The 26,842-nt window shown below is 46.5% G+C and overlaps 1 protein-coding gene across 4 annotated transcripts; it reads left to right on the top strand.

The window, feature by feature from the left end:
* Positions 1 to 5,439: 5,439 nt before the first annotated feature.
* On the top strand, positions 5,440 to 24,758 carry PIGU (phosphatidylinositol glycan anchor biosynthesis class U). Of its 4 annotated transcripts, XM_066330484.1 has the most exons (13): positions 5,442 to 5,642; positions 7,248 to 7,312; positions 8,603 to 8,662; positions 9,613 to 9,675; positions 11,217 to 11,326; positions 12,958 to 13,058; positions 14,993 to 15,090; positions 16,868 to 17,022; positions 17,542 to 17,685; positions 18,455 to 18,579; positions 18,819 to 18,914; positions 20,337 to 20,479; positions 23,199 to 24,758. In XM_066330484.1, exons 1-13 carry the CDS (start codon positions 5,513 to 5,515, stop codon positions 23,310 to 23,312), a joined length of 1,404 nt encoding a protein of 467 aa, XP_066186581.1. In that variant the 5' UTR covers positions 5,442 to 5,512; the 3' UTR covers positions 23,313 to 24,758. The 4 variants fall into 4 exon arrangements, 3 of the variants coding, with proteins under 3 accessions (XP_066186583.1, XP_066186581.1, XP_066186582.1); XM_066330486.1 differs by lacking the exon at positions 23,199 to 24,758 and having other exon boundaries at positions 5,440 to 5,642; positions 18,839 to 18,914; positions 20,337 to 20,402; XR_010744835.1 differs by lacking the exon at positions 23,199 to 24,758 and having other exon boundaries at positions 5,441 to 5,642; positions 18,836 to 18,914; positions 20,337 to 20,359.
* The last annotated feature ends 2,084 nt before the right edge of the window (positions 24,759 to 26,842 follow it).

The following is a 26,842-nucleotide window of genomic DNA, read 5'->3' on the forward strand; positions in this document are numbered from 1 at the left end:
TCTGGCAATTGGTGATGGATCTTCCTCAATCACTATTCTCTGTCTCCTGCTCATATAGTAATGATTAGATGCATTACCTTGTTTTTACTTGCTGCTAAAGCCAAACGAGTAATGATCTTATTGTTTTACTAAATGTATCCTTTTACTTCTGTTTTGCCTCAATATTAATAGTAAAACAAGACCATTCTTCCTATTGGTGTCTGTGTCCATTCTGTTACCCCTGTTGACTGGCAAAGCAATGAGTAGGGAAGGGAAGCAGGGAAGGGGCACAGGGAGGGGATTCATTGCTCAAAAATGCCCATAGGGCTTCTCTGCACCTGGCTCTTGCCTGAAAACACACACCTGTCTTGAAGACAAAGAAATCTAATGAAATGTTTGAGAAAACACTTTGCACTCAAACTGCACACAAAGGCAGAGTGCAATTCAGCAGCTGCCAGCCAAAACCCAGCTCTTTGCTCTTAAAACACGCTGACTTTTTGCTCTTAAAACACTCCTGTGTAACCACACAGGGAGAGGGAGCATCCATCCTATGATCATATGGCCTTTAAACGTTGTCTGCAAAGGCTGAGGCAGAAGGAACTAGCCACATGCATCAGAACAACAGAGAGAGGGGTGCCAGGAACTGGGGTGTGGGAGGTCCCCAGGAGGGTGAACCCAGCAGCAGCTCCTGCTTCCAGAGGCACTGAGTGACCAGCAGTGCCTGAGCAGCTGGAAGAAACCTGCCTGAGGAAGCACATGCTTTGTCCTTCCCCAGTTTCCCTGTCGCTGTCACCAGCAGCTCCTCCTCAGCTGAGACAGTGCAGAGCCTGGGAATGTGGGGCAGATCCAAGTGGGATTCACAGATCTGTTTCCTACTGGCTTCCCATAGAGGAAAACATGGCAAAGAAACAGAGTGTGATACACAGAGCTGCTGTTCATAACCCACACTGCCTTCCAGTCTCTCTTTGCTCCAGCTGTTACACAACCACCTGGTTTTCTTTCACTTGAAATGAAGGAAGGAAATGGGGCTGCTGGCTGTGAATTCTCAGCTGTGTCCTCAAGATACTGGATCTAGACAGCCCATTTTTTAGAGATGCTGATGTCAAGGTGAGTAGCTTAGCCAGGGCCCCAAAGCTGAACAGTACTGTTTATCAGACCCCTTTGATTCCTCTTGCCTAACTTCAGGTGTCCAGAGTTTCAGCGTTCAGCCCACATCATCAGCTCATCCCTTTCCCCACCCAGGAGAGATGTCTGAGGTGAGTTTGTAGCTCTCTGGACAAGCCCATCTCTCCCTCGTGTATATGACAAACTTCCACTAGATGATTAATTGCCTTAACTTAGCTGCCAGGAATTTCATCTTTGAGGATTTTTTTTTTAACATTGCCATTCAAAACTCACTCTGAAAAGCATTCAAACCAGAAATAAAATCTTCCTAGAGGCTGAGAAAAGTTATTTGCTTTCTTACAAAGATATCTGTCTTTCATGTACAGGAAGTTCTGGCACATGAAGCCAGTCAGAGAAATCTGAAGTACAGTTTATTTCCTCCTGTCTCTGAACCCAAAGAAGAAAACCCAATCACTCAGGTTCCATTTCTGATCCAGACTACTACTAACCTCCACAAAAGATCACAAATCTCATGCTGTCTTCTGTCAGTCAGTAGCAGAAAGACCGGAAGATGCCTACAGCAGTGCCATTTCAGACTGCTAGGAAAATCTGTTGTCTTACAAGTTCATAAATAAAAGGCAAGCACCTTTCTCCTTGCAATTTGTAAAAACAGCAATACCCTTTAATCTAACAGCAGTTTTTATCCCTGAACCCTGAAAAAAAAAAAAAAAGAAGTAATGAGAAGTCATGTAGGCCACAAAAATTAAAGGCATATGAATTTATGGGTATTTTTTCATTGACAAACCCAAAAGCTGGTAGGTGTTTAGCCAATAAACTCCAACAGAAGACAACTTGAAAAGAGGCAAAAGCAACTCAAATGTTTACCAGCAAAGGACCTCAGTATAGTGAGATAGAGTATGTAAATGTGAATTTCTCAGGAACACCAAAGCCACTGAGGACCAGTAATGACCCCAATGCAACTACTCCAGTGCAAAGTCTGTGGTGGGAAAGGCAGAAGGAAATACAACACTGAAGTGGTGGACTATGAAAATAAAACATGACAGCTTGGCCAAAATAAATGGTGGGTGAAAATCACCCCTCTGGGATATGGGATTGGGTGAGATAGATGCCACAGGAACAGGAAGCATCCCTGAGATGTGTAAATCATTGTACAGGACCCTGATGAAATCTCAGAATAACAACAAAGCTGTGGTCTCCCAAATGCAAAAAAACTGCATTAGGCTGGAAGAGTTGCCAGGGAGGACTGGAGGGTGCCTCAGGAATCAGAACACCTAATCTGCACAGTGACTCGGGAAAAGGAGTGGCTTGTTTACCCCAAAAAATGTCACCATTGCATAATTCCAGCAGGGCACACAAGAAGTGCCCAAACCAGCATCTGTTTGCAGGAACAAAGATGAATCATCCCTGAATTGGCTCAGTCTTAAACAGAGTTTTTTATCAAAGTTTTGTGACGCAACATCCCCAGGTTGAATTCACCCTGAGCGCTCCCGCGTGGGTGCCTCACATAGGCAGTGCCATCAAGGGAGTGCAGATCTTCCAGCAGCAGCAGCTCTCAACTGCATGTTTAGTTCCATTAGTTCTGCTTCTTTCTGTAAGGCAACAAAACCTCGATGCTGTAGGGCAGTCAGTGGGAAGGTCCCCCTGCGAGCTGTATTTGCTCTCCCTGTGTGAACCAACAACCACCCCACAGCCCCACTGCCACACTGCTGGTGGCACCTTGGCTGGAGATCCTCAAACTTCAGCTCCTCCAACTGCTCCCAGGCCTTAGCACACCCAACCTTCTGTGCTTGTTCTTGCCAAGCCACTTGCATAGCCAAGGAATTTTAAGATAAAGAGTAGCCAGTAAATGCCTCAGTGCTTCAAAAGCTACCATCGGTTTGGGGTAAACACCAGGACGCAAAAGATCAGGTTTATGTCTCTGAAAAAAGCCCCCAAAATTTCTGCGCTAACCAAGCAAACCAGAGTTTTCTGAGTTTTCTGGTTTCTTCCTGTCTCCATTCAGCTCAGTATGAGTCTCTGACAGCTCCAAGATCTCTCCTCTGTTCTGCTGTCATCCCTCTCTGCCCCTTCACTGCTGCTGGGGAAGCAGCTGGCTGTGCTAGCTGACTTGGAGCAGCACAGCAACACTTCCAGGTCCCAAACTATTGCCTATGCAAAACCCATCCCAGCCTGGGTCTCCTGAAACTTCCGTTGATTTTCATAAAGCCTGTAGGAACCCCAAGGGTTTTAAAGGTCTGCTCCTCTGTCTCATTTGGCTGAGAGTGGCATCAGAAGTTCCTGCCAGACAAATGGCAGCACCACAGTGTGTGTGTGTTTACTGCAACTCCTTAATGGCAGCTCGAACGCCCCCAAATTAATGGCCATCAGACAGCAACTGATACTCAACCTTCTGATATTTGCCTGACGTATCTGATGCTTTGAGAGGGATGAATATGTCAATCAGTTTAGGAATTTCCCTCCACTGCTAGCCCTGGGATCTCCTGCTGAAGAAATGCTGGAGCAAACTCGTGTTCCAGAGAGAATTGCTGCATTTGTCATGAATTATTTTTTGACCTTTCTTTTTAGTTGGCTTTGCACACCAATTAAACACAAAACAACTGTAGTGGCATGATTCCACATCTGATTTCTGCTGCCCTTGGAGATTATCTGAATATTCCCAGGGCTGCATCAGACAGTGCTGGGCAGCACATGGCACAGTTCACACTGGCAAAATCAGCATCCTGCAGCAGTGTGCCAGTCACTCCTCAAAGCAGCAGTCACAGGAAGGCTGTCAAGTACTTTGGATCAGAACTGTCATTTGGAGAGAACCAGTGCACACAAAAAAGCATTTCTGATCAGAAAACTCAAGAGACTGAACAGCTCTTGTGAACAGCTGCAAAGAAGAATCAGCATTTCTAGCTTCCTATTTACAGCTGCTTGCACAAATAAATTAACTTGAATGAACTCTCCCTGATTTATCAGAAGATGTGCCAGGCTCAGTCAGTGCTGGGGCCATCAAGCCCCAGGGCCAGGCAGTGCCACACTCACAGAGCAGCTTTACCAGCATAACTCACACCTTCATGCCAGAGAACCTAAGTAAGGGCAGAAGAGCTGCCACATGACAAGCTGAACACTGAAGCTCTCCTTATAACCTCAGGACCAGATCTATTGTCCTGTGGCAGTGGATGAGACCACATTTGAAGGAAGCCCTGCAAAGGCTGCAGCTGAACCCCAGTGAAGGAGTGAGCACACGAGGAAACAGTCCAGGGACCACCTGAAGGTGGTTTTGTAGCATGAACGGATTCATGTTCCAAGCAGCCATGGTCCAGAAAGTTTATGTGATGGACCACCTAACCCCACCAGTCTCTCCAGTCCTGGGGACAGTACATGTTGGGTCACCTGGGCCTCTAGGGACCATATCCCAGATGAATCCAGCCTTTCTCCACTTCTGCAGGTGAGTGCAACTCTACAGCTCTGAGGCTGCATCAATCCAACGTAAATGTTAACTTGCACATTATCGAGCTCTTTTCAACGGCAACCTGAGTACACTCAGCAAATCTTAGTTTTAATTACATGAAAAATTGCTGTCTTCACGTACCACATGACACGTTTTCACTGTAGCTCAATTTTCTAGATTATCATGTCTTCCTCCATTCAGATGAAATGTTGTAGAGGCTATTTTTGTGTGAGATTGTGTGAACGGGCTGTGCACATACCCAGTGACGGGAACAGAGAAACAGTTGTTGGTGAACAGCAGTAAAGTCCATGCTGGGAAGGTAGGTGAAAGTCTCCCCAGAACTCTTAAGCTCTGGAGCAGTTGAAACCACACCGACTGAGAACCTGAGTCTGCCAAGAGCCTTCTGAAACCAAACACAGCCACGAGCACTCAGTGCCCTCACAACAGCCGTGGCTCTCACCACAGCCACAGCAAACACGCAGGCAGATACCAAGGGGTCCGTGAAATACCTGAAAAATAACTCTCTGAGGGGATTTCCAAACAGTTCAGAAGCCACCGACACTTCTCGTGCGAGCAGGGACCGGCCTGCCAGGCCTTGCCCCGCTTGGGCAGAGCCGCCATCCACAGGCACCTCGCATCCACAGGCCCGCGAGGAGCGCGATGCCACTCGAGGACAGACCCATCCCTGTCCTCCGGCTGAGGAAAGGCTGCCCCGTGTGGCCACCCTGGCGACCCAACCGGGCCAGCTCGGGGGACGGGAGGGAGGCCCCCGCCTGGCCGCTCCGAGCGCCCTCCTGCTCACTCGGCCCCCTGACCCGCCGCGGCCGCCGTAGTTCCGAGGTGCGCTGGGAGGCGGCGGCGCGAGGCCCGCTGGGATGTGTAGTCTGCCCGGGCGGGCCGGTGCATTGGCGGCGCGTAGCCCGCCGCCGCCCGGGAACTACAGCCGGCGGCAGCGGCGGAGCGCGCGCCGGGATGGCGGCCCCCTTGGTGCTGGTGGTGCTGGCGGCCGTGACGGTGCGCGCCGCGCTCTACCGCTCCAGCCTCGCCGTCTTCATCGCCGAACGGGTCGAGGTGGCGTCCCCGCTAAACGCCTGGAAGCGAGGTGAGGCCCGCGGGGCCGGCGCAGAGGAGCCAAGGCGGCAGGAGCTCTCGAGCCGGGCTGGCAGGGCCTGATCCCAGCCGAGCGCCGGGCTGGAAGCGGCCCCGGGCAGGACCGGGCCGTGCTCGTCCGGGCCCGAAACCAGAGCTGCACGAAAGGGCTCTGGGCTGCTGTGCCCGAGAGGAACCCGTGAGAGCCCGTGCTCGGCGGCTCCGGGGGGCGGGAGGGCCGCGGGGCTGGAGGCAGAGGACAGGGCTGGGGCCAGGGCGTCGCGGTTCTCAGCTGGCCGGGGACACTGCTAATGTCCCACGAACGGCCGTGTGACCCACCCAGCACAGAGCGGGTGGCTCCATCGGCCTCGACCGAGCCCGTTCTGCTGGCCCTGCACGGGCACAGTGTCGTGGTGAGAATGCCACTGCACGGCCCCCAGTTCACTTCCCTTGGTCGGCTGGTGTCCCCACACGTTACCAGCGATTCAAATTCTCTTCTGAAAACTGAGTGAGCTACAGGGTTTCAGTGACGTTCATCTGTATATCATCTGAGCCCGTTTGGAACTGTAATTTATTTTAAAGACATCCCTTTGGTATCTGGTTACTATGCTGGTAACATTATTTGTAGTTTTGGGGTGGAAAAGAGTGGCCTGAAGTAATGAATGTCAAATGTACGAGTGCATTTGATGACCGGAGGCCCCTGTTCCACAGTATGTAGAACTGCACACTTAGAATAGCACACTTCATGCTTCCTGTGCTATTCAGTCTTTCTAAATACATTAGATCATCAAGGTAAGTGTCTAGATAGTAAAGGGGGAAAGTGGAATCATCTTGAAAAGTCGGGGTTGACACCATGCAGGAAGTTAGGGGCAGCCTGAATCTATTGCTCCAGCATATCAGTGAGCTGAGCACCTCTTGTGTCTTCTCTGCAGTGTCCTGCCTGTTTCCCGCTGAACAAATGTGCCCATTTCCCTTAGCTCCTTTCACTGCATCCTGCTCAGTCCCAGGGAACCTCTGTGCTCAGGAGGGTGAAGATTCTATGGAAAGGCACACACATGCATTGAGGGCCAAGCTGTAACTCCATGAGCACAAAGCAGCTGAATTAAGGATATAAGATGTCGAGAAGTTTCAACAAGAGATAAAGCTTTTAGCTTTGCCTGGCTGTATGTGCTCATTTCTGTTCTTCCCTTGTGATTTTGGACATTTGAGGCCTCTCTACATCTAATGAGGCAAAACAGTTCAAATTCTGCATTATGTTGTGGTTTTCCTCTTGGAATTAAGTATTTCTCCAGCACAGACTCCATGTATCACTTAATAGATGACTCAAAAGGAGGAGATACCATGCATGTGATTTATACATAGTTAAGTGCAAAAGATTTAATCTAGAATATTCTTAGCTGAAACAAATAAATAGGTGATGAGTGCCCATGCAAGAACGTGCATGGCAGGGCTGGGGATGAATCATTTCTGGCTGACTGTTGGCTCTGGGAGGCATGGTGTCACTCATTCTATGTGAGATTCTTAGAGTGTCACTATTTTAAAAACTGCAGTTTTATCATCGTGACATCTCTCACTTCCCACATTACAGGTTCTAATGCAGGTGTTTTGTCTATTTCAGTGGTCGAAGGATTAGCACTGCTGGATTTAGGAGTCTCGCCATATTCTGGAGCTATTTTTCATGAGGTTGGTTTGTATGCTTGGTTTTAAATGTGATATTCCAGTGGCAGGGGTCTTAGTTTGGCTGCTTAGAGCCTGGAGAAGGTTGGGAGCCTGTTTTGTCCCAAAGACTGCAGAGAGCCTGAAGTTGTGTGGTTTTTCTGATCAGCAGTTATGCAGTGACCAGCACAAGGAAATCCAGGTAATCCCAGTGAATTCCTTGTGCAGGGGAAGGCAGTGTCATATTTGTTACTGCAAAAAGAAACTCTGAGACAGGGGAACACTGTAATAAGTCACATATTCTGTTCCAATCCAGCTGTTTCTGTCAGCACAAGCTGGAGCAGGGATGGTGTCACTGTGATCCTGATAGGATTTACTGGGTATCAGCACCTGGAGTCTCTGCATTTGGAGAAATTCTAATACTAGCACAAGCATGCAGTTTATTTATTCATCTTGAAAACACCTTGTTCCTACAAAAGCACTTAAGCACCTGTGGGGCTTTGTGGCCTTGAGTGGTGTTACTGATATGAAGGTACACTCATACATAGTGTCACCTAGGGTGAAGCAGGTACTTGGTATCCTCTGAAAACTGGATTCTTTTCAATAAATTCTACTTCTCTAGACAGAATTTCTCCCAGACTGTGAAATATTTCCCCATGCTTATTTAGACCATCATATTATTTTTAAAGTTTTTTAAAAGAAAATTATTTTCTCACAGTGAAGACTTAATTTGTAGCATGTAAATATAGTCCTTCCAGACTAAGCTTTTTGTGTGATGGGAATAATTCAGAAACTTGCTTTCCTTCTTACCATAGAAGGGAAAAACTCTAGGACTAACAGGATGATAGGATTGTAACCCTACTGCTTTATGGTTTTGACCTGCTTTCTTCTTTTTCAGTATAAAAGACACATCTAAACTGCAGGGGAACTAGCTGTGTAGGAAATATTTCAAAAGTACCTGCAGATAACCTGAGAAATAGATTTTCTAGAAAAAATTGCCTTCTAAAGCTGGTCTTTTTATGCTTTCTATTATAAGTCTACCACTATTGTAGTAGAATTGAAAACTTGGGGTAGAATACAATTTTTGGAGTTGATAGTGTCTTTTATAAAGTGCATTGAGGACTTTGTAAGGAAAAAGACCTTTGTGTTGTTTGATTAATCACTGCTCAGAAATACCAATGTTGGAGAATAGGCCAAAGAAAATTACCTTTGGCAGTGACCTGTAGAACTACTCAACTCTTGTAGTTTGTCTCATCAAATCGCCAGTATTTTATCTGGACAGTATTTGATATGAATTCCCCTTTTGCTCTCTTTCAGACCCCGCTGATAGTCTATCTCTTTCACTTCTTGATTGAATATGCTGAACTGGTGTTCATGGTATGTGCTCATGGAAAGCTTCTCCTGAAAAATCCCATTCAGGGAAATGCTGAGTGTGTCTTTCTTTTGAGTCCTTCAGCCTCCCTGTAGCTCAAATTTCTGCTGAGCTCACAGTTAATTAGAAAGGCAGCTTTGCCTGCACAAACCCACATTTAGGCTTTTCCCTTCTTGTACATATTCATATGTACAAGATATGTACATATTCCCTTCTTGTACATCTTTTTTGTGAGTTCTTACTTAGATAACTACCCCACGCAGGGATATAAAGGTTTCACATTTCAAACGTCAAAATTATTTCAAATTTCAAACATTATCTCTTATAGGTAACAAAATACTTTGTCCCCCTAGCCTAATCCCTACACTGCTGTTTCTGTCTGCCAAACCCCAGATCCGCAAGGAGCACAAATGGGTTCATCCCCCACATGCCTCTTGTAAATTGTTCTCCGAGTTCTTCACAATTCAGAAGGACAGAAGTCCTGTAGCTGGCTGCACATAGCACCCAGTGGAGTCTCTGTGCCCAGGTCCTTGCCAGGCAGGGCTTGTGCAGAGCCAGCAGCCATGTGCCCTGTACGGCTGCCTGAGCAGTCTGGCACTGTCATGGTGCCCTGGTGGGCAGCTGAGTTTAACCAGCTGAGCACTGCCCCGGTGTTGCTGTGCTCTCACTACACCAGTGATGCTCTCTATTGCCCTCATGTGCTGCTCTCCACGAACAACTTCTTTCCTCTTTAATTCACTATTCTCTTGTTTTGTGAATATAAATATTTTTGGTACAGCTGGTGCCTTCAAAGTGAAGTGGTGCTGTGTGAGAACACTGTACAGCCTTTCAGAATTTTTAAGGCTTGTGTTTTGTTCCCCTGAGTTAAGTCAGATCAGAGCTCCTGTTAAATTATGACCAATATATTTTTCTCCATTTGTTTATTTTGTTTACAATCGGTCTGTCCCTTTTTTAGATAACTGATGTGCTAACTGCTGTTGCCCTTTACTTGGCAATCCAGGACTTCAACAAAGTTGTGGTAAGCTGACTTCCCAGTGTTGCTGGATCTCTTCTCTCAGCAAATATAATTATCTTGGGCCAGAGAAAAGATGTGCCAGAGGATGTGGTGTCAAGTCCTTGCTGCAGTAAATCTGGTCATATTTTAATGATAAACAAACAGGACTGAATTTGCTAGACAACTGAGGCATTTTAATTTTTTTGTGGCACTATTACAATGTCTGTAGCTGCACGCTGAGTGATGATCACAACAGTGTAAAATCTTCTACAGCCTGGGAGAAACCTTGGAGAGGGTTTCTTTGCACAGAGCATGAAATGTGTGTGAATACCCAGACTAGAAGTATGTAAAGGAAGGAGTGAAACCTTCCAGCAGTTCTGAGGTGAGATAAATCATTCTTGTGAGCGTGGTCAAAGTCTGACATCAAATACTACTTGTTCCCTTCAAATTATAAGGATGTCTGTTTGGAGGTGAGTAATTTCTCCCAGGTCTCAAAGAACATTTTGTGTAAGCAGGGCTGTAATCTTTGCAATTCCAGAGGGACCTATCAACATCAGCAGGGAGACTACATTTTGTACAGCATCTCTGTGGTCTCCCTCCCAGCTATGTACTTGTTCCTTGTCCTCTGACTTGGAGGTTAAGGAAATAACCCAGGATAGAACTGCAGGCATGTAAGAATTTTATATATGAGTTACTTTGATTGTTGAGAATTTACTGCTAGCATCTCTGTCCTTCTGTCTTGCCATAACATAATTCAGTCAGTTCATATTTCAGATTTCTCTTTTGTCTCCATAGAGAGCCTAGTAAAACAAAAGAGACTGAAGAGAGATTTGTCATAGAAGCATCCATCTTTAAAACAACAAAGACTGCATATGTATGGGGTTTGGGTTTTCAGGAGCTTGTGTCTTGAACAGTGAATGAATAAAGTTAGCTTTTCATTAGAGATCTGGAGAGGTGTTAGGAAGCTTGAGTATTGGACTCTAGTGTGGTGAATTCACTGGTAGCTGTGTCAAGACATAGACACAGGTGATTAAGGAGGTTTGAAGACGTAGAAATTTTCTGCTTCCTCCTGACTCTCACTTTAGAAGTTAAGTAGTTGGGAAAAGATAGGGGTTTTTTGTTCTCTCAAACTCCTCACATAACGTAAGTTTTAGCTCACACCAGGGGCTTGAATATGCTTCACAGTGACAGAAACCCCAGGTAACTGGCTGAGTAATATGAAATAGAATTACATGAGTAGTGCAGAATAATGTCTCTCCTCTGTATCATTTCCCAGGGAATTTTATGTAAACAAGAGAAGTGTTTTTGTAAACTGTACTTGGTTTTCATTCCTTTTCCTAGGAGGGACTTCTTCTTGATGTCCCTCTGGTCTGACCAGTGTGATTGAGGAGGTTTGTCTTTTTGTCACCAATCAGATTGGTCTGTGTAAAATAGTATATAAGGGAGACACATCCCAAAAATAAAGGAGTAATTTTCAGCCTTCTAAAGTTTGGAGTCTGTGTCAATGTGGTGTAAAACAGTGTCACTCCTCTTCTGCCAATCTTTGATCATTCTCCCTTGTTCAGTTCAAGAAGCAGAAGCTCCTAATAGAACTGGATAAATATGCACCAGATGTGGCTGAACTCATCCAGACACCCATGGAGATGCACTACATCCCCCTCAAGGTAGCACTATTGTAAGTATTGCTCGTGTAGACTGCAGTGGGCTGCTTTGGTTCCTCAGCTCCCATTGGGGTTTATTTGTCTCATTTGGGCCTTCAAAAACTGTCAAAAGTTCGGTTTCTTTCCTGCAGAAATTCTGAATTTCCTATTGACCCTAAATACTCAGTTGGAAAGTGAAAAGCAGGTGCATTTACATGTACTTGTTGCCAAAAAATAAATTCACTCAGGCCCTTTGAGGTGGGCTCAGCAGCAGAAGGTCATCATCTGGGTAACAAGAATGTTGTGTCAGCGCAGATCACGTTCCCATTTATTTTGCCTGCATGATAATGTTACCAAAATTGATCCTATGCCTTCCAAATGGCATCTTCTGAAAAGGTGGGAGAATTATTGAGCAGCTGGACGAAATATCTGAATGTGTGCTGAGAGTCACAACTTGAATATCCCAAATTGCTTATCACAGTTAAAAGATGATGTCATTTTATTAATTTCCTGTCTTGGTGTTCTTCTGCATGCTAAACATTTTTTTTTATTTCAGAAGGTTTCAACGAAACTAATACACAAGCAAGGTGCATACTTGTTACAGATTTTTTTAATTGATATTTTGACATAAAGAAATTATCCAAATTGTTCTGTATCAGAGAGAGTTCTCCTTTAGATAGATTGCCATTTTTTCTTATTTTCATATTTTTTTAAATGGCACGTTCCCCGTGGTCAGAAGGGTAAAGTGGATAAATTGCAGACTGTTTCGCACATTGCCACAGCAAAGTTTGCATTAAATTGTACCTGTCCTGCTGTAGGCTGCCTTCTGGAAACACTGACAAAGACAGACTGGGACTCAGAGATATAGAAGAATATAAAGAAAGAATTAGGAAATCATCAGTCCCATCTACTGATTCTGATGAGTAATTTAGTTACTGGCAAGGCTAATCAGTACATTATCATACTTACTGTATTGGTAACTCCTCCAAACCTTTTTCTTTGCTCTGAACCTATTTAAATGAGATTATTGTGATTCTTACTTCCAAAAGGAGCTGCCATCCTTGTTAACTAAAGTGTGGCTGAATTCTGGAATGTTAAGAGATTAAGAGTTTTTCTGTAATTACAATTTAAATGTGCCAGTCTTGCATAGCTGGCTGGTTTTGTGCTCAGATTGTGCCATGGTGAACGTAAAGGCTTACTCTACCACAGCAGGAGACTGGTTAGGTTGTGGGAAACTCTCCTTTATGTCTCAGATTTATTTCCGTCATGTTTTCTTCTTATTCTTCAGTAGTAGTAGGTGTTACTAGCAGAATAAGTTTCCTTTGAACCCAATAAATCCAGATCTGACTGAATAAATGTACAAATGCTTCTGCAAAGCAATAAATATTTTTGGTAGTCATTTTCTAGTACAGAACTTCAATTTTGGACATCTTCCCAATGTCTCATTTCTGTAGCGGGCTCCCTGTGGCCCCTATGTCCAAGTCTGTAATTCAGAGGTCTGGTTTTTGCTCCAGATTGAGGAACCTGTTCAGCTGAATTAATTTGCTGATGGGAAGATCCTATCAAATATAAATAAAAAGAAAAGGCAAAGTGCGTCTTTTTTTCTTTGAACATCTCTTAAATTAGATGCTCCTTTGAATATAACCTGAGCTTTGCTCTTTTTCAGCTACCTGTTAAACCCCTACACTGTGATGTCTTGTGTGGCAAAGTCCACCTGTGCCATCAACAACTCTGTCATTGCATTCTTCATTTTAGCTACAATAAAAGGTAATGCAGTGAAGAAAAAAGGGTTCCTTATGACTTCTTAGAAAGATTAGAAATGTTGCAAAAAATAAATCCAGGGAGAACTTTACAGATTCTACAAAGATCTCACTGAAACATTGCACAAACAGGACTGGAACAAGATCAAAGTTCTACATGAATTTGTGAGATCAGGAGACTTTATAGTCAAGTGAAAACTTACTTTCACCTCAGTGTACCTGAGAGTTTACTTTAGAAACTGACTCCTTTTCCTGATCGGCTTCAAATAGTTTCCTGTTCAGGAAGAAATATGTCTGTGTGTTGCAGAACATAAGAGCTCTTCTTTTGTATGCGAGTAAGCACTTAAGTGTCATACACAATTTATTTTCAAAGCTTATCTTTAAACTTTTATTCAAAAGCAAGCATTTGCCTGCATCTATTATTTGGCTTTCATTCACGGTTGTAAACATGGTTTGAAATGAACTGATTGAGCTTTGGGGAAGCAAAAGCAGTAGCCAAAGACCCAAACCTGCCCAGTGGTGTAGATTGTCAGAATCACTATTCATTTTGTGCATAATGCCAGCTTTCTGTTTCTTTTATGACTCCCTAGTGCTAAAATCTTTTAGCCTATATGATTTATAATAGTCACCTAAATTTTAAGGAGTTCTCTACTGGATCAGAGGAAAGGTCAATCTGATCTTTTGTCTCCAGCAGGGCCCAGACCCAGGCACTGCAAAAAGGAAAGCTGATATAGATAAAAAACTATCAGTGTTTTCAAAAGAAGTTTTCCTATAAATATTGGCTTATTGAGTCAGATGATGCTTTAATTTAAAAGCATTTGCAATAGCAAACAATTATTCTGTTTAGTTAAACTGATTTTTAACTGTTCACTGATGTCCTGAGACCAAAAGTTTGGTCATAGACAAAACTGTAGTGGCTGTCTTGTGGTTTGTCCCTGACTGGGAGTGTGGCAGTCAGGGGTTTAAGTGGGCAAAGAGGATATCAAGTTACTACTGTGATTTTTGCGAATTGCTTCTTTAGATCTGTGCAGAACTGAACACTACAGGATAGGGAGATTTCTGTCAGGAAAGTGTAGCTGGAGAGAGGAGAGGTTCATCACCAAATAACTTGCATTTTCCCTTTTGAAGGAGGAAGCAGAGAGGAGCTCTCTGAGTGTTTGCTGTCAGCAGGATGACAGCTGGCTCAATGCACTGAGTCAGGGCTCTTGCTGTCTGAGATCTATTTTTACAGATGATTTCCATCAAGTCTGTAGCTATTACCAGGCTACTTGTACCAAGTGCTTATGTTTTTATTGCTTAACCCGAGATCTTTTGGACATTATTTCTGTTATTCATTTTCTGTTATTTCAGTTGAGAAATGTAAGTGCTCAATACTGAGACACCTCAAATAAAGCTGCCTCAGTAAAGACATTCATATTTATAAGATCACTTGGAAAAGCTGTGCCAATCCTTTCTATGGCTCAGTTTTGGTATCAGTAAAGCAGAGCTAATGCTTCAGCTGCAGACTTCGCTTGCACTCTTGTACACAGCTTTGCTGAGGCTGTAGCACATTATGGTCATGAGGTTATCCAGCAAGCCCAGTATGCCAGTTCTTATATACAGATATTACTTAAGTGAATTCATTCCCTTGCATTAACAGCAGCCAGCATTGGCTTTATATAGACTGAATTATGTGAATCTCTTTCTGTGTGTGGATGACAGGAGATAGTAAACCAGTCAGTGGTTCTTCCTTATGGGATGAGTCATTCTCCATTTAGAATGTTGTTAACAGGAGGACACCCTGCAGGATACATTCTGCTAAAACTCCTTTAAGTGGTGTCCTGATATTTGTGAATCCCCTGCAGAGAGTTAGGAGTTTCTTCCCGTTCAGACTTCCTGTCTATATGGCTGTTTATGCTAAAAGTTCCTTATAAACTTTTTTTTTTTTTTTTTAATTTGCAGGTAGTGCCTTCCTCAGTGCTGTGTTCCTGGCCTTAGCAACATACCAGTCACTCTACCCTGTCACACTGTTTGCTCCAGCGCTGCTTTACCTTCTACAGGTAGGTGATTTCTAGCTCTTGGTACCTGTTGTCTTCTTGTAGCTGTGCAGGCACAGTCCTGGGGAGGGGAGTCAGACAAGTGCAGAGTTTCAGAAAAAGTGACTCGTCAAGCCTTGTCAAGTTTGAATGGGAATGCCCGTGTTTGGAGAGGGGGGAACAGGAAGTCTCATACAGAACTGGGTGATGTTTTGCTTTCCCAAAATAAATGCTGGTTTGGAGTTTAATGGCAGAAGGCATGTTCTGGAAAGAGGCTGATTGTCCTTTCTCCCTCTCAGTTAACAAGACCCTGAATCCCACCAGGACTGCACTTGCTAATTTTATCTTGCTATGGCAGCAAGGTGAGGCTGTGATGCCAGCAGGAGCCCAGTTCGTGTCACAGATCATTTTGTGATAATGTTTAGTATTTGAAATTATTTTAATTCTGAAATGCTGCTGCTGTGCATTTCACCAGTCTTTTTTCATTGCTTCTGATGGTGATTTTTATAGTTTAGCTTTACTGAACTAGCCTGTCTCAAATCTCTGAGCTTCCAGACAGAATGGGAGTCAGTTCTAATTAATTTTCTTTCTCTGTGTGACACTAATATCTTTTTTCTTCAGGAATTTTATTATTATTAGTCTTTGCAAGAGAAGAACTGCAGAGTCAGTGTTGCTTTTTCAGTTTGACGATTTTTAGGAGAATTTTTATCTTTAATATTTTGGTTTCATTTGTTCTCTTTTAACTTTAGTCAAAGTAAATTGGGAGTGAAGTGCAAGCATTGTACTTTGAATTCACAAACAATATCTGCTTTGATATCTGACTGCCCAATTTGCAGCTTTTAAAGGCAGCCCTGCCAGTATGTGTCCTTTTATCTAAATTTGTAAATTAACTTCCCTGCATTCTTTGCACAGAATTAAATCACTTTTCTCTTGCTCTTTTCAATCTGTCCTTCCAAAATTTTGGGGAATATTGCTTACATTGTCCCAGCAAGTTGCATTAAACCCCTCCAACTGAGAAAATCTGATGAGCTTTACACAGAGCCCAGAGCAGTCAGGGCAGGTTCTCTGCACATCTCCTGCCACTGCAAGCTCCAGGGCCAGATGGAAAAACCACATCACTGACCTGAGCTGCAGAATGCTGAGTGATTCCCAAAGGTGTTGGCCTCTGTGTACGTTTGTCTGTACACAGGCAATCAGGGGACCTGATGCAGTGAGATATCCCTGTCATGATATGTTGACTTGTGAAAAGGACTTGTGGCAGTGGCAGGACACTGTCTGAGGAATCCAGCTTTCAGAGGGGCTCCTTTGTGCTTAGGAACTCTGTGGTTGTCCTCTTGCTCTGATTTCAGCAGAGCAGGGGTGCCAGGCCAAGTGGTGGTACCACCGGGTGGGGGTTCTGGAACAGGGCCTTCAGTCACCCCATGCAGTGGGGTCATGCAGGAGAAGACAGGCACCAGTGCAGTATTGCAAACGTCTGAGGTATCAGTGCAGCTGTGAGGAGGGCTGTGAAAATTTTACACCTCTGTATGGGCTCACATGAGGGACTCACTGCAAGCAGAAATGACCAGCTTTCCTACTGTATTTACAGTATTACTGTATTCTGGGGATATATGCAGTGTGTGTGACTTAATTGGCCAGAGTGAAGAACAACAAGCAAATTGTGCTTGAAAGCTGCTCCTTCATTGGTCATAGTGCCAATGTTGGATGCTTTCTTTCATCAATTTAAAATGATGTTCTGAACACTCAGGCTCTCTTGTGGCTTCTTCTTGTGGCTGATGAGGTGCTTCTGGTTTTCTTTCAGCGTCAGTTCATACCTATCAAACTGAAAAGTAAAAGTTTCTGGCTCTACACCATGCAGTATGCATCCCTGTACCTGTGCAGCCTAGTGGTGATCATCTGCCTCTCCTTCTTCCTGCTCAACTCTTGGGATTTTATCCCATCTGTTTATGGGTTTATGTAAGTAATAAGCATTCTTACTGATAGTCTTCTGTCTGGCCCCATCCTCCCTACCCAGGTTGTTTCTTGCCCATCACACACAGGTGTGTGCTTTACCCAGGAAGTGTGGGGTCTGTGATTTACTGGCAATGCAATAAAATAAAGAATATGTGGAGGAAAGCTGCAATTAGCCAACTCCAACCTCTGTTAAATAAATAATAGCAAAAATTAAAGGCAGGAGCTGTTTTCCGCTGAGTGATTGGAAATGGATTTGATTGTTGAGCTACCATGGCTTTGAAATATTGCTCTCTGGAGAAATGTCTGCTTGAGAATGGTTTAAATCCTGCTGTGACATCAGGAAGGATTCTTCAGCAGGATTTCAACCTGCTCTCCATGTTTTCATCCATTTGGTTTCTCTTTCATGGATTTACAATTTAGGTCCTACATCCAGTAGCACGCAATGATTAATTAATGCAGTATAAGCAGGGCAGCGAAGAACAACCATTAAAAATTTACCATGACTTTCTTTTCAAATTTCAGCCTTTCTGTTCCAGATCTGACACCCAATATTGGCCTTTTCTGGTACTTCTTTGCAGAGATGTTTGAACACTTCAGTCTTTTCTTCGTATGTGTGTTTCAAATCAACGTATTCTTCTACACCATTCCCTTGGCAATAAAGTTAAAGTAAGTATGAGTGTATTTCTCTGCTACTTTTTTACTCTTAAGTTGTCCAGTAGAAGCTTCTAAGGCTGAAGTTGGATGTCTTGATCTACAAGCCTGAAAAAGATATTTAGCAGTGCCTGTCCTCCTCATTTACCATAGTTTCAGCTCTGTTCCTCTTCAATAGAGTTACTTGGGCTGTGCGGTGGAACTCTATGTTGCAAGCATCAACAGATGCAGAAATGGAGGCTGTAGAAGCATACATAAGGCACTGTAGTCAGAAAGCAAGAACTGGCTGGAACTTCCAGCTCTTCATTGCCAGAAAAATGTGGAAACTTGAGGACTTTCCTACCTAACTTCATTGACTTCTTCCTGATAAAAGCACCCGTTGACACACCTAGATTCTCAGTGAGCTTGTCCTTTGGCTTGCACTGGATAGATCTGATGTACCTGAGGGATAACTATGGGCTTTGGACTTCTCCAGATTACCATCAGAGGGCAGGTGCTAATTGCTCTTGGTGAATAGGGCAGAGCTGGGGAAGCACAGTGCACATGACCAGTGTGCTGGTGTAAATGTGTGCTGAGGGAGGCTCGAGGTTGCTGGGGGAGGGCTGTGGCAGATGTGCCTCCCCTGACCCTGCTGCTCTGCAGGGCAGCTCCATCCACCCCAGCCAGAATTCAGAGCCTAGTCTGGAGAGAACAGGGCTGCAGGAGCTTCTGTGCCCTTGCTGATATTCATTTGTGGTTTCCAGAGGCCCTACTGCATCCTCTTAATCTTTGTTTTCCCTTCCAGGGAACACCCTGTGTTCTTCATGTTTGTCCAGCTCGCCATCATTTCTATCTTCAAGTCCTATCCCACCCTGGGAGATGTTGCACTGTACATGGCCTTCCTTCCAGTCTGGAGCCACCTTTACAGATGTAAGTTCTTTGTGCTTGATTATTATTTATCTGAATGGAAAAGGACCCAAATAATTAAATTAAAGGGTCACCACTAAACCAAACCAGACCCAAGTTCATAGGCTCTCATGGCCTCCGTAGGGTGTTTAAAATGAGGCTGGATTTTGGAGGTTTTCCCTTCTGGTTCCCTTCAGGACTTGGTCAAGGAGGGAATTTTCACTTGTACCTTATCTTCCCCCTCTCTCCAACCTATTCTGAAGATTATCTTTTTTATAAGAAGTTTTTGAAGTCCTGCATCCTCCAGATGCTTCACTCACGTTTAAGGCTGTGTAATTTGAGCAGTACTCCTGCAACTGGTGAGTTCCCCAACCTTAAAGTGCTGGATCTTGCAGTCATGCTTTGTATTGCATCTGCTTGTTTGCTTAGAGCGAAAGTAACTGAATGACTCCAAGCAACTGTCCAGTCTTACCTAAATGCTTCAGAAAGACCCCCTTTAGCTCTTAAAATCACCAGAGAGCTTTCTGTGGATTCTCAGGCTCAGTCTATAGAACATGCTTCCATGGGGAGATTTGGAAGTGTTGTATTTTTCCTGGCATTTCTTACTTAAACCAAGTGCTTTGACTAACACTGCCAGATTGTCCAGGCCTTTCACTGCAGCTTTGTCCAAGCCAGGCCAAGTGTGGTCATGGACAGTTCACCTGCCTGTTGTAGGAGACATAATCAGGAGTCAGGAGACCTGGAATCCATCTGCTCTATGGGTTTCAGTTTCAGGAGAGCTGAGGCCAAAGCAGCTGTGATCAAACAAGACAGGAATTCCCAGGCTGGCCCTGAGCATGTCACAGCTGTAGCAGATGAACTTCTGAAAGTCCTTGCTCAGTGTAGTTCAGCTCCACATTCCAAGCATGCAGTGAGGGGGACAGTCATCTGTCACATGCTTCCAGCCCGCAGTGTGGGAACAGACCTACTGAACAAAAAGTTTAAAATGGGTGGGAAGAGGCTTGGATGTGACAGTTCTCTCAAAACATCCTCTGTCCTCAACTGCAGAGTGATGGGCATGGACTGAGCTGCAGCCAAGCACAGCAGCATAAGTGTCAGGATGGATTACAACACTGCTGCAAAGGACAGGCATAAGCACTTCACAGAAAACAAAACCTCTCCAGGCCTGGTAGTTCCCAGCTCTTTCAGACCAAGTTGTCCTTGGTTTTTGTCCACCTGACACATACTCAGGCAGACTGCTGGATTCTTGCACCTCCCAATGTCATGTGTCTGTCAGTGCATTTGGCCTGTATGAGTTTCTTCCTTTTATGGTGCTTTCGTTTCCTTGCCACCTCCCGAGAAAGTATCTTTTTCTATAACCCACAGATTCAGTTTTTCCTTTGTTATTAGCTTGATGAGGCAAGGGATTAAAGTGCTCTGCTCTCCAAATTAGGATGCTGCTGGCAAGGCCCCTTTGCAGGCTGCTGGTTACTGTACTGTAGATACCAAAAAGCCAAAGTCATCCAAGAAAGAGTGTTTGGAAGCAGGACCTAGAAGGAAAGAGCTACAGGGGATTTCACACTGCAACAAAGGCAGAAGTATTTATTTTGAAGGGAAATATAGTGGATTTCTTATAACCACTGTCTAGGAAGTTACTAAAGCAGCCTATGGAAGGTTATTGGAGGGAAGTATGTCTTGGCAAGTGCCTCTCACCCCCTGTACACACCCTAAATACCATTGCTGGTTGTGTGACCATGACTGCTCAGTAATATGTCATTTTAACAGCTGGTTTTCTTTTGCAGTCCTCCGGAACATCTTCATCCTGTCATGTGTGCTCATTTTCTGCTCCTTCCTGTTCCCTGTTCTGTGGCATCTATGGATTTATGCAGGAAGTGCCAACTCCAATTTTTATTATGCCATCACGTTGACTTTCAACATAGGGCAGGTCAGTAGAGTGAGGCAAATGAATCTGCACTGTGGGCAGGCTGCTGGAGGGGGTGGCCTGTCAGCAGCAGTGAATTCTGCAAGATGGGGCTGGCTCTCTGTATCCTTTGTGGTCCTGCATAGCAGCTTCCTGGCTCTCCTCCTGGATTCTGCCTGTTCCTTAAGCCCTGGCACACTAATGGGAAAGAGTTCTTGTGGTATTTCAGCTGTGGCTTAACAATCCAACCTGGCTGACTGCAGCTTCTGTGCTCTGTTGCTGATACCCAAGGAAAAGCACCTCAGTATGGCAGGAGCAAGCACAAGTGAATGGATAAGGGGAGCTAAGAAGAGAAATGGAAAAACCTCAGGGCAGTAGCAGTGGGGCCAGAAAACATGCACAAGGACATGGCACCAGTTTTTCTGAGACATGGCAGCACATGCAGGGTCCCAGTGATGCCAGGACTTGCCCTCTCTGCCTTTCCTGAGGCTATTCTGGATATGTGACTTCCACTGGCCTTAGGGAAAGCAGAGCTTAGCACTCTTGAAGGGTGGAACTCGGTGTACACACGTGCTACAACCCTTTTGTAAGTCCTTCCTCTTCTCTGTGCTGCTTGTCATGTGCCTGAGCCCGGGGGCATTTTGAAGTGTGGGTGAGCAGAATGTTCCTTTCATGTTAAAGTTGCCTTCATTTTGAATGTGCCTCAGCCCTTTCTGCTTGTCTGCTTCTCCTAAAGCCAGGGGACCACTTGGACCAGGGGCAGAAAATCACCTACTCTTACTCTTTATTACCCTTTATCAGGGGAAAACACTCATTTGGTAAAACCGAAAGAGACTGCACAGGGTGAGAGGGAGGATAGAGATTCATCTAAGAGGGGCTGATAGGGAACTGGGAGTGGTTCATTACATGTCCTGCTATAGAATGAAAGGAATAATAAGACTTTAATTAGAAATACGAGGTGTTGATATTCTAAGAGGATTTTATTTCCTACCTGAGAAAGTCATAGCAGCAGATCCTGCAAGGTCTTGTGCTCTGTGTAAGTGCAGACAGCAAAATTTTCTTGTCTGATTTCCTTGTGAGAAAGACCTAGCCCACATACCCACCCACCTCAATTCTTTTCCCATTTAGATATCTGGAGAGAACCTTAGTTAAAGGTAAAATCACCTGCACTGACAGAGCCTGTCAGCAGTTCAGCAAAGCAAGCAGATCATGGCTGTTTCCCTGTCCCTGTGTCTGTTCTTCTTCACACTTTCTCTCCTGACCTCAGCAGTCTGCAGCCCTGTTTCTCTTTCCCTTGCTCTCCACCTGGTTCTCCATCCCCTCCTGTCCTGCCACTGAGCCTCTGCAGCAGCTGCTCTGTTTTTCTGTGCTGTATTGCACAGTAACCCAGGCAGCCTCTGACTGTCCCTCACTCTGTGCCCTTAGCACTGCCGCGTACTTCAGGTGACATAGTGCCAAAGGGATGTTTAAGTGGCATCTGCACCCTAGGACATGACCAGCTCAGGCTGGCACTGGAAAGGTTTTCCACTCTAGTTACCTGCTTCTGTTTCCAAATGGAGGGCAGCAGTTCTGCAGGAAGGTCACTCTGCAAGGGGCTAAGTGAACAAATGGCACTACTGAGCCAGCAGGTAACTGCCACAGCCCGGTCTGCCCCAGCAGTGGCAGCTTCCCAAGGTGGCACCCATTCCTGCAATCTCAAGGCCCTCAGACGTGGGAACAGTCCCACAATGTGCCTCAATACAGCCAAAGGTGTGTCCTGTCTTAGGGCAGAGTGGCTGGAAAGTGCCCAGTAGGAAATGCCCTGGGGGTTCTGATCAACAGCAGCTAAACAAGAGCCTGGTGTGTCCAGATGGGCAAGACATTAATGACACCTGGCCTGTATCAGCCACGGTGTGGCAGCACAACCAGGGCAGTGACTGTCCCCTGTGCTGGGCACTGGTGAGGTACCTCGAGTGGTGTGTCTATTTCTGGGTGCCTCCATTCAGGAGGGACATACCAGGGCTGGAACGTGTCCAGAGAAGGGAACTGAGCCGCAGGAGCAGCTGAGGGGGCTCAGCCTCGAGAAAAGGAGGCTCAGTAGGGACCTTCTCAGTCTGCAACTGCCTGACGAGAGGGTGCAGCTCTGGGGGATCAGACTCTGCTCCCAGGGAACAGGGACAGGATGAGAGGAAACAGCCTCAAGCTGTGCCAGGGAAGGTTCGGGTTGGACAGTAGGAGGGATTTCTTCACAGAAGACATGGTTAGGCATTGGAAGGGGCTGCCCAGGGAGCTGAGTGAGTCCCTGGGACTCAGTCAGACTCTGGAGTTCCAGAGCCCTGGAGGTGCTCAAAGAATGCCTGGATGTGGCATTCGGTGCTCTGGGTGACATGGTGGGGGATCAAAGGTTGGACTTGGTGATCTTAGAAGTCTTTTCCAGCTAAAATGACCCTGTGATTCTGGGGCAGCCTGTGGATAGAAGGAGTCCTGTGGCTGCAGCTGAGATGTCTGTGCAGCTGTGGCACAGCTGAACCTGCCATTGTCATACATTTTGGCCAGTTTACGGAGCTACTGTATGTGAGTCTCCCTTGGCTTAACACGGCAAGGGGATGGACAAGCTATTCTCAAGATCACAGTGACTCCTCCAGCAGCATGTGCTGAACAGCCCAGGAGCTGCTTAACCCCTGACAAAGTGTCACTGACACATGTCCCTCTGTATTCCTTGCTCTGAAGCACCACTGATATGTCTGAACATCTTACTCCACAGATCTTGCTCATCTCGGATTATTTCTATGCCTTCCTCCGGCGAGAATACTACCTCACTCATGGACTCCACTTGACAAGGCAGGACGGGACAGAGGCCATGCTGGTTTTGAAATAAGGACTATACCACCATTTCCTTGGACATGGACCACTCTGAAGAACGTGCAAAGCTTGGGGTACATGGGGTGGGTGGGGAAGGTTCCCTGAATGAGGTCTGACTTAGGGAATGATATGTACTGAAAGAAAGAGCTGAGTTCTGAGAATACCCCCCTGAGCTGCAGGCTCAGCACAGACTCAGAGCTGCAGTGTCTCCCCCCTCAGCTGTGCTTTTCACTTCAACCTCAGCCATCAGCTCTGGGCAGTCCAGCAGGAATGAGAGTGTCTGAGCTAAACCCAGGGCTGGAGCTCAGACCATGAACTGTTTTCCACCACTGCTTCTTGGAGATGTTTGCTTCTCCAGGCATCTTCCCCTTCACTGCTTTGACCAGTAACCCTCCTGCTTGGCACAAGGCACTCTGGGTACCTGGTGCCCCAACCCAGGCTGCAGATTCCATTTCTTGGTGGTTCTGCTGTTGAGGGATCTGGAAGAATCTTCTGTGACCAGTCACAGTGGGTGCTGTGAATGCGTTGGGTGACCAGGGGTTGGGTGACCTTGGAGGAACGCTGGAGATGCTGCCACACCTGGTAACCTCAGTGCTCAAACACAAGTAAGAACCAGAACTGGGATGGGATCCAGGAGCAGGGTGGGTGCCAGGTAACTGCTCTATCCTATTGGAGCAACACAGCCATGCCAGGAGCTGCACAGAGGCATTGGAAGTCTCAGAAGGAATACTACTGAGGAGATGAACTCTCACTGCTCCCAGTTTCTATTAGGTGGCAAAGCCTGGCAGTGCTGGGCTCACACACTATGCTGCTGTGATCACCTGGGGCAGTAGCCAGGACCAGGAGGTGTCACAATCTCCCTGTAAGGCCCCAAAGAAAATTCAGGAGGAGTCACCCACTGCTGTTACAGAGTTGTTCCACAGCTGCTTATCAGTACTGGATGTGCACTTGTCTGTGTCACCCCTCTACCAGTCACTGCTGGGCTCATGGCTGTGCACACGGGCTCCTTTAAATCAGCTCCCCTGGTCCCCCATGCTTCTCTCTTTGCTCACATCACTTCACCTCGGAGTTGCTGCAGCTACCCCGTGAATGTGACACACCAGGGTGAAGCCACCAGCTCTGCTGGCTGTGTGGTGGCACTGAGATGCGGTGACCAGGGTATGACAGCCACCTCCAGAATCACCACTGCTTCCACGGGACAGCCAGAAGGTTGGGAATGTGACATGCAAACCAAACCGCACCTGGTACCGAACAGCTGAGAGATGGATGTGCCCAGGCAGGTGTGTAAACAGATCTTCTTTCTTTCTGGACAACTCAAACTTTTGCCTTACTGCACCGCCGTCAGCGCTTTGGGGGGTGGAGCCGTGGCCAGCCAGCCCCGGCCTGGGGCAGGCCCGCGGGAGCCTCCGGCCGCCCTGCGCGGGGCAGAGCAAGGAGCAAAATAAACTGTGCGAGTTTTGAACGCCTCCTGTGCTCTGTGCCTCTGGGGGCTGGACGGGGAGGGAGGTGTGGGAGAGTCACATGAAGGTGCTGGGTAGGGGATTTGAAATCAAACGCGGGTTGAGGGGGCAAGCAAGTGACAAGAAAGGAAACAGGTCTTCGGGGGTGGCTGAATGTTGTGGTTTAAAAACAAACCAAGTAAGAGGCTCTAAGTCAGAAATAAAATTTAATGAGAAGAAAAGGAAAATAAAATAGAATAAAATAAAATAAATACAAAAAGAAAAACCAGTGACAGAGTCAGAATACAACCTGTTCAGGGTGATGGAAACAGTCCAGACGAGGTGGTCTTCTTGAAACAGAAATCTTGTAGAAAGGTCTGGAAGCTCCAGTCCTCTGGGAATCCAGTGGGTGAGGGCTGCTTCTACTGTCCCAAATCCCAGCTTATATCCAGGTGAGAATGCTTGGCTCTTCCCCATGGGCGGAGCATCTCACAATGGGATGATGAGTCATGGAAGAGAGCCTTAATGGCCCATTAAAGAGAGAGATAACGCCCGGAGGGAGTTATCTCTGAGTCATGCAAAAGGCATTGATGGGCCATTAACTGAAGATGGTGATAGAATACATCCTAAACTACAACCCAGGACACTGAAACATCCCTGGCTTTAGGGAAGGTCAGGTCTGTACAGGTAACTGGACAGCGGTGTAAGAGAAATGGAGAGGGTGACTAACTGGAGGAAGCTGTGGGAGGGTGTTCATCTTAGAGCCCCTCTTTTCACAAAGCCAACAATAATTAACCATGAGGAAGGAGATGGTGACAGGACTGAGAGGCAGCAGGTCTGAGCTGAGGGCTGCAGGCACTGTCCCTGTCCCGGATTTGTTCCTGGGTCTGTGCCCACTCCCAGCCCCCTGGGCTGGGTCGGTTTGGGTATCCTGAAGGAGCAAGTCCAAATGTGGACTCAAGCAGTTGTGAGGAAGGTCATGGGGTCAGCTCTGGGGCACGTGAGGAGCAAGGGCAGAGACATGAGCATGGCCAGGGGAGAGACAGGAGCATGGTCGAGGGTAGGGAAAAGGCAGAGGTGTGGGGAGGGGCAAGGGCAGGCATGGCATCAAGGACAGGGACAGAATCAGGGTCAGGGGTATGGAAGGGTGAGGCCAGCAGCAGGGATGGGGATTGTCATGCTAAGGCAGCTTAGGCAGGGACTGGGAGCCCTGTCCTGGCTCCTGTCCATCATCCCAGAGGAAGTTTTTGGGTCCACCAGAACTGCCTGGTCCCCACCAAGTGTTGCCAGTCACCAAATGACAGGCACCAGGAACCCCAAACTCCCACTGCTATCAAAGGCTGGTGGGCACAACAGAGCAAACACCCAGCAGGGCTGCAGAGGGCCTGCCATGGCGGTGAGCAACAACCCAAAAATGCCTGCAGTGGGCCCAGGGTTTGGGCTAGGCACTAAGGCCACTGTGCCACCATGGAAGGCACACAGGAAGCCCTGGATTGGCATAAATGGAGTGCTGTTGCACTTGGACCCACAGGCTTTGGGGGTGACAGTGAGAAGGGGCCACACCAGGGCACTGCACTCTTCCCTGGTCTGCAGGGGCTTCTCCAGAGGCACCTGAGGCTGGCAGGTCCTTCAGCCACGATTCACTCCCTCAGCTGCCAGTCCCAAGCTGGCTCCCTCAGAGTGAGGGTCATGTGCCACCAGGACCTCCTGTACTGTGTCTCTGTGTCCAGGTTTTGGTAGTGGAGTGGCTAGAGGAGTGACTTCTGTGAGAAGCAGCCAGAAACTTCCCCTGTCTCTGGCAGAGCCAACTCCAGATGGCTCCAGGATGGACCCACTGCTGGCCAAGGCCCAGCCCAGCACAGGTGGTGGTGATGCCACAGGGATCAGGGATTTAGGTAGAAGAAAAGAGAAGTTACTGCACAGATGTAATTGCATCCAGAGAAGAGCTGAGTGACAATATCTGAGAGGAACAGTCCTGCACACACCCAGGGCAGGGCAGAAGGGGCTGAAGCTGCTTCAGGAGCTGGAGCTGAGATTCCCCTGGGATTCTGTGGAGAAGCCCATGGGAAGGCAGCTGTACCCTTGCAGTCCATGGAGGGCCTGGAGG

The sequence above is a fragment of the Sylvia atricapilla genome, chromosome 16 (assembly GCF_009819655.1).
Source record: "Sylvia atricapilla isolate bSylAtr1 chromosome 16, bSylAtr1.pri, whole genome shotgun sequence".
NCBI lineage: Eukaryota > Metazoa > Chordata > Aves > Passeriformes > Sylviidae > Sylvia > Sylvia atricapilla.

Coding starts and splice junctions, on each gene's coding strand:
- PIGU (XM_066330484.1), top strand. CDS start 5,513: ATGGCGGCCCCCTTGGTGCTGGTGGTGCTGGCGGCCGTGACGGTGCGC. Junction 7,313..8,602: donor CTGGAGCTATTTTTCATGAG/GTTGGTTTGTAT, acceptor GCTCTCTTTCAG/ACCCCGCTGATAGTCTATCT. Junction 17,023..17,541: donor CCATCTGTTTATGGGTTTAT/GTAAGTAATAAG, acceptor TTCAAATTTCAG/CCTTTCTGTTCCAGATCTGA.